Here is a 12,312-nt window from a genome sequence, read left to right as displayed (position 1 = left end):
TTGTTCAGCCATACTTCAAAGACACATCTATCTGATGACTCAGTGCAGAGCTATTTTGAGATGTCCATACATGTTAAAAGTCAAGAGAATGTTCATGACTTAGTCATCTAGAATGATCACCACTTTGGTGGCAGGATAGTCCTGACTGTAGTGCATAAGCTATAGATGAAGCAGATGCCTTCAGATTTGTTTGACAAACCTGAAGAGCCCAGGACATTGATAGGTGTCCATGGAATGCCTCCACCCACATCAGTGAGCCCTCAGCCGCCCCTAGTTGGTATGCACATTCTTGTGGTTTCTGCAGATCAAGTGGAGCTTCCGGAAAGTGTGCAGGGTTGAGGTGGAAAGAGAAAAGACTGGAAAAAGAGGCTGCGATGCCGGTTGTCTAAACAGAGGGAGTATTTGCCTCCTGGACATTGAGTAAATCAATGTGTGAGCATTCTAAAAGGTTAAAAGGTCAGTGAAATGGTTGATGGTTTATGGAGGTGCGGCCAGGAGGATGGCAAAAGGAATCCTCAAGAGTGAGCACTTTCAGGAACAAACTGAACATGGAACCATGAGTGAACTGCTAGATATAGAAAGGGCTCAACCCGGCCAGGCGCGGTGGCTCATGCCTGTAATTCCAGCACTTTGGGAGGCCCACGAGGTCAGGAGATCAAGACAACACTAGCCAACATGGTGAAACCCCGTCTGTACTAAAAATACAAAAAATTGGCTGGGCATGGTGGCATGCGCCTGTAGTCCCAGCTACTTGGGAGGCTGAGGCAGGAGAATTGCTTGAACCCAGGAGGCGGAGGTTGCAATGAGCCGAGATCGCACCACTGCACTCCAGCCTGGAGACAGAGCAAGACTTTGTCACAAAAAAAAAAAAACAAAGGCGGGGGGGCCTCAACTCAGTGGTGAGGGCTAAAATGTTAGCCATTTAAGCAATTCATAACAGAAGACTCATCTTTATTGCTACCCACCCCCAAAATAGCCTAATTTTTAGAGGCCCCCCTCTTCTTGGAGACATCCCAAAAAATACAAAGTTGCTGATTATGAGTAACACTATTGAGATCTCCACAAAATACAAGAATACTTAAAATATTTAAATTTTTAAATTTTTTTGGAGACAAGAGGCTTGCTCTGTTGCCCACGCTGGAGTGCAGTGACATGATTTTGGCTCACTGAAACCTCTTCCTCCCAGGTTCAAGCAATTCTCGTGCCTCAGCCTCCCGAGTAGCTGGGATTACAGGTGTGCCACCACGCCAGGCTAATTTTTGTATTTTTAGTAGAGACAGCGTTTCGTCATGTTGGCCAGGCTGGTCTCAAACTCCTGGCCTCAAGCGATCCGTCCTCCTTGGCCTCCCAAAGTGCTGGGATTACAGGTGTGAGCCACTGCACCCAGTCAAAAGATAGCTTCTTAATAAGGTGTCTTCCCTCGGCGTTGTCCGTTCTAATTCTTTGTTCTTTCTTTCTTTTTTTTTTTGGATACAGGGTCTGGCTTTGTTGCCCAGGCTGGAGTGCAGTGGTTCGATCTTGGCTTGCTGCAACCTCTGCCTCCTGGGCTCAAGCCATCTTCCCACCTTAGCCTCCCAAGTAGCTGGGACTACAGAAGCATGCCACCATGCCTGGCTAATTTTTGTATTTTAAGTAGAGATGGGTTTCTCCATGTTGCCCAGGCTGGTCTTGAACTCCTGAGCTTGAGTGATCCACCTGCCTTGGCCTCCTAAAATGCTGGGATCACAGGCATAAGCCACCGCTACCAGCCTTCTCCACTCTGATTCTAATGGCCAATATTAGCTATTAAGAAAGCAAAAAATTCTTGTAGTGTGGAGAAAAGGAATTCATCCAGTCTCATAAACTGGGACACATATCCATTTGCTTTTGCTCAAGTGCTAAGCTAACCAAACAACCTCTCAAATTGTATTTAGGAATACTGAGTTGGTCCATTTCAGGAAGTGGAAATACATACTCACTAAATAACCTGTTGCTATTTATCTTGCCCAGGTCTTCTTTTGTTGTGAATTAATAGTTGTTCTGGTCTAAAAAGCAGCTGTGGGAAAGTTATTATGAATCAATTATCTAAACCAGTGCCATCATGAAACTTCCTGTGACAATACCTTGTTCAATAGGGTAGCTGGCCACATATGGCCATAAGCATTTGAAATGTGGCTAGGGAAACTGAAGAAGTGATTTATAGCTAATTTTAATTAATTTAAGTAGCCACAAATGGCTGCTGGCTACCAATTAGGCAGCACAACTCTAGATTCCTGCTACTTAAAGTGTGGTCTCAAAGAAGCATTGGCATCATCTTGTTGGCTTGTTGGAAAAGCAGAATCTCAGGCCACACCCCAGTCCTGGTGATTTAGAATCTCCGTGATTATAAGATACTCTGCTGATTTGTCTGCACATTAACATTTTTAAAAGATATGGCTATTTATTTATTTATTTTCTGACAGAGTCTCACTCTGTCGCCCAGGCTGGAGTGCAGTGGCATGATCTTGGCTCACTGGAACCTCCACCTCCCAGGTTCAAGTGATTCTCATGCCTCAGCTACCCGAGTAGCTGGGACTACAGGCGTGTGCCACCACGCCGGACTAATTTTTGTATTTTTAGTAGAGATGGAGTTTTGCCATGTTGGCCAGGCTGGTCTTGAACTCCTGCTTCATGTGATCTGCCTGCCTCAGCCTCCCAGAGTGCTGGGATTACAGGGGTGAGCTACCGCACCTGGCCAAAATGATTACTTTTAAAAGGATACAGATTAGCTGAAAAAAGTGATTGAGCAACATATCTGTAATGACCCTTCCAAATTGTAGACACCCACTCTTGAAACTGGTATCCATCATAAGGGGCCTGCTTCTTTTTTTGTATCTGTCTCTCTCCCACACCTTGAACATAGCAGAAAGAGGAAAGGGAGGCTGGGAATGATGGCTTACACATGTAATTCCAGCACTTTAGGAGGCTGAGGAGGGCAAATCACCTGAGGTCAGGAGTTCCAGACCAACCTGGCCAACATGGTGAAACACTGTCTCTACTAAAAATATAAAAATTAGCTGGGCATGGTAGCGGGCACGTGTAATCCCAGCTACTTGGGAGGCTGAGGCAAGAGAATTGCTTGAACCCAGGAGACGGAGGTTGCAGTGAGCCAATCTCACTGCCAACCTCACCACGGAACTCCAGCCTGGGTGACAACAGAGAAACTCTGTCAAAAAAAAAAAAAGAAAAAAAAAGAAAAAAAAAGAAAAAGAAAAAAGAGGAAAGGGAGAGGAGGGAGCCTGGAACAACACTGGGGTGAAAAGCATGCAATGTGGAGATGAGGGGTGGGGTGGGAGGTGCATGTGTTTCTCAGGAATATTTGTACAAAACAAAATGATGATATTTCTTTAGTAATTATTGAAATGGGTGATGGGTATATGGGAGTTCATTGTACTATTTTCTCTACTTTTGTGTATGTTTGAAAATTTTCAAAATTAAAAAACAGATGTAATTTCAGAGGTGATGTGTGTGATAGCCAGCCTCCAAGATGGTCCCAATGATCCTCTTTTCTTGGTATTTGTACCCTTGTGTAGTTCTTCCATATTGAATCAGGGATTGCGTATGTGACCAAAGTGGAGGTGATACCCATCACTTCAAAGAGCCAGATCACTGTGACATCTGTCTTGCTATCTCTTGGATCTCTTGCTCTGAGGGAAGTCATCTACTGTGTTGTGAGGATACTCAAGCCATCTTGTGGAAAGACCTTTATGGAGAGGAATAGAGGTTTCCTGCTAACAGCCAGCCACACGAAATTAAGTGAGCCTCTATGGCCCCAGTGAAGCCTTCTAATGATAGTAGCTCCCTCTAACGTACAACTGCATGAGAAACTGCCAAGCCAGAACTGTCCACCAAACTGCTCTTGAATCTCTGACCAACAGACACTGTGAAAGGCAATAAATGTATATTGTTGTAGGAAGTCACTAAGTTTTGGGGTAATGTGATTATACAGCAATAGATAACTGATACAATGTGATTTCAAGATTCTTCACTCCTTGTCCTCCAAAAAGATTACCCTCCTCATCTTTTCAGTGATGCCTGAAATGAACAGGAACAGAAAGACCTTTCTCTTTTCTTTCTTTTTTTTTTTTGAGACAAGGTCTTGCTCTGTCACCCAGGTTGGAATGCAGTGACACAAACATGGCTTACTGCCGCCTTGACCTCCAGGGCTCAAGTGATCTTCCTGCCTCAGCCTCTCAAGTAGTGGGCACCACAGGTGCGTGCCACCATGCCTAATTTTTTTTTTTTTTTTTTTAAGAGACAGAGCCTCACCATGTTGCCCAGGCTGCTCTCAACTCCTGGGCTCAAGCAGTCCTCCTGCCTCAGCCTCCCAAAGTGCTGGGATTACAGGTGTGAGCCACTGCACCTGGCAGAAAGCCCTTTTCACACTATGCGAAAGGTTAACATGCTAATACTCCTTGAAGAGATAATATATTCACTAAAATTCATGGTAAAACATGTGACAGATACAAATTCTTTCTTTTTAAAACTCTAAGCAAGCTAATCTATTGAGACATTAATTTCTGTCTTGATCTTGCTGTTGTAAGAGACTGGAGAGAATAAAAAGGTAATTTCTAGCTTACGGTCCACCATCTCAAGAACAGCTAACATCTTGAATGATAAGGTCTAGGCTCTTCCTGCATCTCTCTTTCCTCACCCCCAAACCCAAACAACATACACTAGTAACAGCTTCTTGTTGTTTCAGGGGCCACCCTAAAGAAGACACCCCTCCACCTCCACCACTGGCCTTCATCTTGAGCATTAGGTAACAGAGAAACTATGTTGGAATTGCTCCATAAGGGGAGTGGGGAGCTGGCACTGGCTTAGGAAGAAGGCAAGTGGCCAGACCTAAGGGCTGAATGACTTCCTCCAGGCTGCGAAGGGTTTCAGAGTTTCCAGGAATGGAAATTGTCCCTGACTTGTATGCAGTCTGTGTGTGTGTGTGTGTGTAGCAGGTGGAGTGGTGAGACGTGCATGAGGTGTCTATAAAGGGGTGTTCTAGGGCCTGGGCTCACCAAACACCCCCTTTCCCCCCACTCCTGCGCAGCTTGCTTGCAGGCTAAGGAGCTGTGCCCTTCAGTGGTTCCTCAAGGGTCATGAACTAGCAGCATCAAGACGGGGTGGGTAGGGGGGACACTTCCCCCAAATTTTGAGACCCCACCACTGCAGAGAGAAGGGAAGGGGAACCTCAGAATGTGACTAATGAATTTCCCGCCAACATTGGCAGGCGGGAGCTGAGCCAGATTTCTTTAATTTGCGAAATTAAAAGACATGTGACACCTCTTGTGCAGCGATTCATTTTAGACTTTTCCTGCGAGCGGGTCTGTGTAGCGAGAAGGGTGCTGGGGAATGGGGGATGGGAGAATGGGGATGGAGGAAGTTATAGCGGACCCTAAGGGGCCAGTGCCGCACTTCCTACCAATTTTCGTCTTTAGTTAAGCGTCCCGAGCTCTCTTTTTGAGGGAACGACCCCGCGCGCGTCCGCCCGGCCGGCTCCGACACAAACACACGCACGTGCGCCCCGCCCCCGCCGCGCGCACGCGCCCCGAGGCTCCGGCGGCGGCGACGGGCGCGCGCGCGGTGCTCGCTGCCCCCACGCCGCTCCCTCCGCTCGGATCGCAGCGCCTCTAGCTCCCCGCACCGATCCGCGCTAGGCCTGCGGACCTGGAGGCAGCGGCCGCGGTCAGTGGGCTCCGGCGGGCTCAGCGGACGAGGCGGTGGCGGGGTGAGCGGAGCGGAGCGGGGCCCCGCAAGTCCCCGGGAGGCGACGGTGCCGGGCGCGGGCCCCTGCGTAAGGCGGGCGCAGTGACAGGCCAGCCGGTGAGGCGCCGCCGGGGGAGGCCGCGACGGAGCTCCCGGACCGGCCATGGGCTGAGACACGTCCTCGCCGAGCAGGTGCAGTGACCGGAGGTCCCGGGGGGAGCCCGCCCCTACAGGCCTGGGGACCCTCAACCCCGACCGGACGCGTCCTACCCAGCCCGGTGCCCTGTTGACCTTCCCTCAGCTCCTCCCAAAAGGCACGCCGACCCCACCTCCAAACCTTGCCGTGCCATCCCTGTGACTCCCAGCAGTCCCTTCCATCCTGTACATACCTGCAGCCTGCACCCCTGTAACCCCAACCCAGTAGGCCCTCGGGCCACCTCCTTTTGGGCCGACATTTACATCCCACTGCCTGCACAGTGCCTGGAAACTACCCAGCATCTCTTTCTTTCCTAGCCCACAGAGGGTGGAGGTAAGGGTGGGAGGGGAAGTGGGAGAGGGTGTCCTTTCCTCTGGAGTTCCTTGGTGACCACAAACCCATCCTCTTTCTCTCAAGTGACCCTTCTGTACCCCACCAGAACATGCCCGGGTGACCTCCTCCCAGATCTTCCTTGTGGCCTTCCTCGCCTACTCCAGTGACACTATGCACCCGCACCGTGACCCGAGAGGCCTCTGGCTCCTGCTGCCGTCCTTGTCCCTGCTGCTTTTTGAGGTAGCCAGAGCTGGCCGAGCCGTGGTTAGCTGTCCTGCCGCCTGCTTGTGCGCCAGCAACATCCTCAGCTGCTCCAAGCAGCAGCTGCCCAATGTGCCCCATTCCTTGCCCAGTTACACAGCACTACTGGACCTCAGCCACAACAACCTGAGCCGCCTGCGGGCCGAGTGGACCCCCACGCGCCTGACTCAACTGCACTCCCTGCTGCTGAGCCACAACCACCTGAACTTCATCTCCTCTGAGGCCTTTTCCCCGGTACCCAACCTGCGCTACCTGGACCTCTCCTCCAACCAGCTGCGTACACTGGATGAGTTCCTGTTCAGTGACCTCCAAGTACTGGAGGTACTGCTGCTCTACAATAACCACATCATGGCGGTGGACCGGTGCGCCTTCGACGACATGGCCCAGCTGCAGAAACTCTACTTGAGCCAGAACCAGATCTCTCGCTTCCCTCTGGAACTGGTCAAGGAAGGAGCCAAGCTACCCAAACTAACGCTCCTGGATCTCTCTTCTAACAAGCTGAAGAACTTGCCACTGCCTGACCTGCAGAAGCTGCCGGCCTGGATCAAGAATGGGCTCTACCTACATAACAACCCCCTGAACTGCGACTGTGAGCTCTACCAGCTTTTTTCACACTGGCAGTATCGGCAGCTGAGCTCCGTGATGGACTTTCAAGAGGATCTGTACTGCATGAACTCCAAGAAGCTGCACAATGTCTTCAACCTGAGTTTCCTCAACTGTGGCGAGTACAAGGAGCGTGCCTGGGAGGCCCACCTGGGTGACACCTTGATCATCAAGTGTGACACCAAGCAGCAAGGGATGACCAAGGTGTGGGTGACACCAAGTAATGAACGGGTGCTAGATGAGGTGACCAATGGCACGGTGAGTGTGTCTAAGGATGGCAGTCTTCTTTTCCAGCAGGTGCAGGTCGAGGACGGTGGTGTGTATACCTGCTATGCCATGGGAGAGACTTTCAATGAGACACTGTCTGTGGAATTGAAAGTGCACAATTTCACCTTGCACGGACACCATGACACCCTCAACACAGCCTATACCACCCTAGTGGGCTGTATCCTTAGTGTGGTCCTGGTCCTCATATACCTATACCTCACCCCTTGCCGCTGCTGGTGCCGGGGTGTAGAGAAGCCTTCCAGCCATCAAGGAGACAGCCTCAGCTCTTCCATGCTTAGTACCACACCCAACCATGATCCTATGGCTGGTGGGGACAAAGATGATGGTTTTGACCGGCGGGTGGCTTTCCTGGAACCTGCTGGACCTGGGCAGGGTCAAAACGGCAAGCTCAAGCCAGGCAACACCCTGCCAGTGCCTGAGGCCACAGGCAAGGGCCAACGGAGGATGTCGGATCCAGAATCAGTCAGCTCGGTCTTCTCTGATACGCCCATTGTGGTGTGAGCAGGATGGGTTGGTGGGGAGATTCTGCCCCAGGAGAGGTAATGCACCCCTGAAGGATATGAGGGGATGGAAGAGAGGGCTGGCTGCCCAAGGGAATGGGTTCCTCCTGACCTCAAGGGAATTGGTCCCAGGTACAACAGAGAGCAAGACCCCAAACAGGGTGTGGCTGCCACGATTTTCAAATGGGGGTATATTAATCCTCAGGCAAATGCTACACCCGTACCCAAAGCCCTGCCAATTCTCAGTGTGGTAGAGGAAGAGAAGCATGTCTGAGTTGGATGGGATTGAGGAAGGAGTGAGGGGAAGAGCAGATTCCCTAAACTTTCATGAGGTCATCCCTAGCTCCTTAAGAGAAAAACATTTAGAAAAAAATTTTTTTTCTATCTCTGCCCACCCACACCTGTGATGTTGTGTGTGTTGGGGGAGCTTCCACAGGAGCCACACTGGGGAAAAGCTGTAGTATTTTCTTTAGGAAGTCAAACTTCACAGCTGGGGAAATTGAAAACCTTTGGAAAACAAGTCAGGAAAAGGCTGAGACCTCAATCGGTAACACTTCCCCAAAGCTGTTTGTAAGACTTTCCATTAAAGCCTTCCTCTTTCCTGATGAGCCCTGGGTGGATGGATCTTTGCAGGAGCCTGGCCTGCTGCCTGTTAGTTATGACAGCAATGTGGGATGTGGTATCTGTGCCTCGTCCTGGGACCAATAGCACAGAGGGGTACAGCATGAACTGAGGGGTCCATGTCACAGCATAGGTGCTGGCACGAAACTTGTAGATGGGGGGTGAACTCCAGATAGGCTAATTCCCTGGTTGGTGAAACCCTTGGTTAGTATTTGATTCCCAGCATCTGTGTGTCAGGCCAGAGTGGGGGCTGCTGAAGGTAGAGCTTTTATGGATGCCTGCCACAGACATGGTACATGGGCCCACTTCACGCTAGAAGGATGAAGGTAAATCAGCCTCTATTATGTAGCATCCAGCTGGACCTACCTGATTCTCAATGTATGCCATCTCTTCATCCAGTCTCCTCATCAAGCTCAGGTGGGATTATGAATTTTCCCTAATATGCTGCTGTGTAAGGGGAGGAGTCCAGGAAAGCCTGGCCCCAGCTGGCTAAGAGTAGGCTTGGCGATAGAGGAAATCCAGTATATATCTCCTCTATGTGGACAAGGTTGTCTTGCTCCTCTCAGAGATACCACCTCTGCTGCAAAGTCAAAGCATGGGGTTTTGACATCGGAAGGGCTGGAATTGGGTGGTCTGTACCCCAGAATGGCAATTTGGAGTGCAGCTTAGAGTTCTGCCCTCTCCACAGATTCCAGGCAATCCTGAAGCGGAGATAATCAGTAGTACTAAACTTTCAGAAGGGGAGTTCTGCCACCCATTCCTCCATCGAGAGGTCTTTGCAGTTGTGATTGTCAGGCCAGAGGAACTTAAGAAGAATGAGCTCAACATTCCATTCCATCCAAGGTTGCAGAATACTTTGAGTATGGAGATGACTGATCCCTTTAACTTTTACCTTTGACTATACTGCATGCCCTGGGAGTAGCTGCTCTGAGCTTTGGTGGGGGATGAGCAGGGCGAAGGTGAAAATGTTCTCTGATGTTGGTTTTTCTTAGTGTCTCTTCTCTCCCACGTTTCCGGTCCATTGGAAGTTCTCCAGATCCTCTAGATTTCTGACTTCTTTTTACGTTCTAAGAGGTGTCATTTACCTGTGGGTGAAGGGCTTGGAGGGCCTATTAAGCTTCCCATTAAGATTGGGGAAGGGGACTCAACATCTTCCCCTTGTCTGGGTCCTGGGAACTCAAGACTGCTGTCCATCCTTTATTAGTAACCTAGTTTTGCTGAGAGAGAGGTGCAGCATTTCCCTCAAGTACCTGCATGCTCATAGGTATGCATGCTTATAGGTATGCATGCACACCAGCACCTTGACTTCCACCAGGACAGTGAATCTGTAGTCCCCATTAATGCCACTCTCAGAATGGTCTCTACCAATGTGCACAACTTCATGCACACAATTGTATTCCCCTTTAGAAGAGACAGTGACCATGCCAGGCTCTTCAAATACGCACTCCTGTATTTTAATTTCTGAACTCCCTGAAGCTTCACCCACATTTCCATGGCACTGAATCACTTTTCTGCCCAGGCTGGAGTTAGAAGAACCATGGGTTGAAGACCTTGGAAGAAGAGGTGGTGAGGAGCTACCTGGTTCTTCTCAGGAAGAACTCCTGAGTCTCAGGAGACTCCTCAGAAACCTCCCTTAAAGACTATATATATGAGCAATATATAAGCAATTAAGATAGAACTAGGTCATTGAAGGACTCAGAAGGAAACTGGCAAGGGGCTAAGCAGCTGTGAGCTGCTCTTCCTGTTAACTGTCCTCAGGAGAAGAAAGTTGTCTTGATTTATTCCAGAGACTCCTGAGAATTTTGTTACTGGAGCTATAGGAACCAGGACTCCCTCCTCAGACTCATCAGGAAATTTGTGAAAATCTCATCTCCATGCTGCAGTCTCCCCACTTGGCACCATCTAGGGCTCTGAAGATCTTTAAAGTGAGCGTTAAATGAAGCAGGCCTTCTGGGGCATCGTGATGGAGCTCCTGAGGACTAGGAGGGCCATTTTCTTCATAATTCCTACCCAGTTTAGGAAATGAGAAAAGGCCCTGTGGCTCTTGTCTCCTGACTATATCCACTAGTTGGGCCTTGAGTTTGAGACACCTGGTAGATGTACCTGGCTGCCCTACCAAGAGATTTGATTAGCTTCTTCCCGTGGTTTCAGGTGATAGAACCCAAAGGTAGTTTTTTAATTGGAGAATTGAGTAATCACCATATGTAAGCTCACTAGAACCCTGTGTTGAAAACTGCCAGGTGTGGGTATAAGAAAAGGCCGAGAGATCACCACCTCCTCTCACCCTACCCCGCACCCATAAACCAGACATGTCTCCCAGGAAGCAGGTGTCCCTGGAGACAGAGTATGACAGGGCTCTACAATCTGTCTGTGTAATTATTTGTGATTTTTTTTTTTTTTTTTTTGTATTTATGGGGCCCAAGGAAGGGGCCAGGAGAAGGTACACCCCAGCTGGGGAGAGCAAAGCAGATGGATCCAGTTTTCTGTGTGTTCTTACCTCTGTACTTCCTCGTAGCTCTGCTGACAAAGCAAGCAGGCCTCCCGTGTCCAAGACCCCATTCCTCCCACTTGTGTACACCTAGGCTGGCAAATCTTGGAGCCTCTGGGCTCTGAAAACTAGACAATGATCATTAAACCTGGCTTGAGTCTCTGTTCTGGCACAATCTGACTGGTCTATTTTTTCAGCCTGTGGGTGGGGTTCACTGTACCTCAGAAGGGTGTGGCCTATCTAGGAAGAAAATCTTTAAGTGCTATTGTACGGACATGGTTGAAATACACATCTAGGCATTAAGATGGACCAGGGGTCAGCAAACATTTTCTCTAACGAGCCAGATAGTAAATATTTTAGGCTCTGCAGACCACACAGTCTCTGTTACAACTCAACTGTGCTGCTATAGCCTGAGTGTAGTCACAGACAGGACAAAAATGAATGACTGTGGCTCTGGTCCAAAAAATATTTGACTTATGGACATTGAAACTTGAATTTCATATAATTTTAACATGCCTTTTGAGTTTTTCCAACCATTAAAAAATACATAAAACTATTATTAGCTCACAGGCCACATAAAACCAGGCAATGGGCTGGTTTGACCAACAGACCATAGTTTGCTGACCCCTAAGATAAGATTCTCAAATGTCACTGAAGCTTTAGAGTTTAGAAATCCCATGACTTGATGCTCACTGAGGCTTGTAGATAATGAAGCCTTCCTGGATCCCTAGGGCAGAGGGTTGCCGCCCTTCCAGAGTTCTCTTAAAAGTCTGGATCAAGCCTACTGACCATACCATGGAAAAAATGCTTGGATTGGGTTTTAAAAAATGGTGGGGAGCAGCTCACTTTCACAGAATTTTTTTATTATCGGTATTTTCATGTTGTAAATGGTAGCCATCTTAGGCTAAAAGTATATTCACCTAATGGGCAGGTTAATCTTCCTTGACAGGTTTAGTGTGTCCTAGGCATTGCGTGGAACGGAAAAATGCAGTCCCTGCGTTTTGGTGCAGATTCAGCCTACTAGAAGTTGGACTGGATTCTCAACTCTTAACCATGCTGATTCTTTGGCTACTCTCTTAGTGATTCTAGAAGAGGGTTGTCATGGCAGATTCCAAGGGGGGAGAGGAAATGATACAAGGAAAAAAATGGAAAGAATCCGAATTTGAATACTACATAAAGCCTTGACCGAAGGGCAGCGCTCCTCTATTTGGAAAGTTGTTTTTCACTTCAGGAGGAACAACCAAGGTGATGAGGGTGGAGCTGCTGCACAACCAGCCACATCAGACAAGTCAGCCTTGGCAGTC

The 12,312-nt window shown here is 48.9% G+C and overlaps 1 protein-coding gene across 2 annotated transcripts; it reads left to right on the top strand.

The window, feature by feature from the left end:
* Positions 1 to 5,573: 5,573 nt before the first annotated feature.
* AMIGO1 (adhesion molecule with Ig like domain 1) lies at positions 5,574 to 11,180 on the top strand. 2 transcript variants are annotated; one of them, XM_030936709.1, is made up of 2 exons: positions 5,574 to 5,910; positions 6,332 to 11,180. In XM_030936709.1, exon 2 carries the CDS (start codon positions 6,419 to 6,421, stop codon positions 7,898 to 7,900), a length of 1,482 nt encoding a protein of 493 aa, XP_030792569.1. In that variant the 5' UTR covers positions 5,574 to 5,910; positions 6,332 to 6,418; the 3' UTR covers positions 7,901 to 11,180. The 2 variants fall into 2 exon arrangements, with proteins under 2 accessions (XP_030792569.1, XP_010353858.1); XM_010355556.2 differs by having other exon boundaries at positions 5,585 to 5,910; positions 6,354 to 11,180.
* Positions 11,181 to 12,312: the final 1,132 nt, after the last annotated feature.

Source organism: Rhinopithecus roxellana, chromosome 8, assembly GCF_007565055.1.
Source record: "Rhinopithecus roxellana isolate Shanxi Qingling chromosome 8, ASM756505v1, whole genome shotgun sequence".
Lineage (NCBI taxonomy): Eukaryota > Metazoa > Chordata > Mammalia > Primates > Cercopithecidae > Rhinopithecus > Rhinopithecus roxellana.
The sequence above is the reverse complement of the archived record's forward strand: the minus strand, read 5'-3'. Positions and strand labels throughout refer to the sequence as shown.

Coding starts and splice junctions, on each gene's coding strand:
- AMIGO1 (XM_030936709.1), top strand. CDS start 6,419: ATGCACCCGCACCGTGACCCGAGAGGCCTCTGGCTCCTGCTGCCGTCC.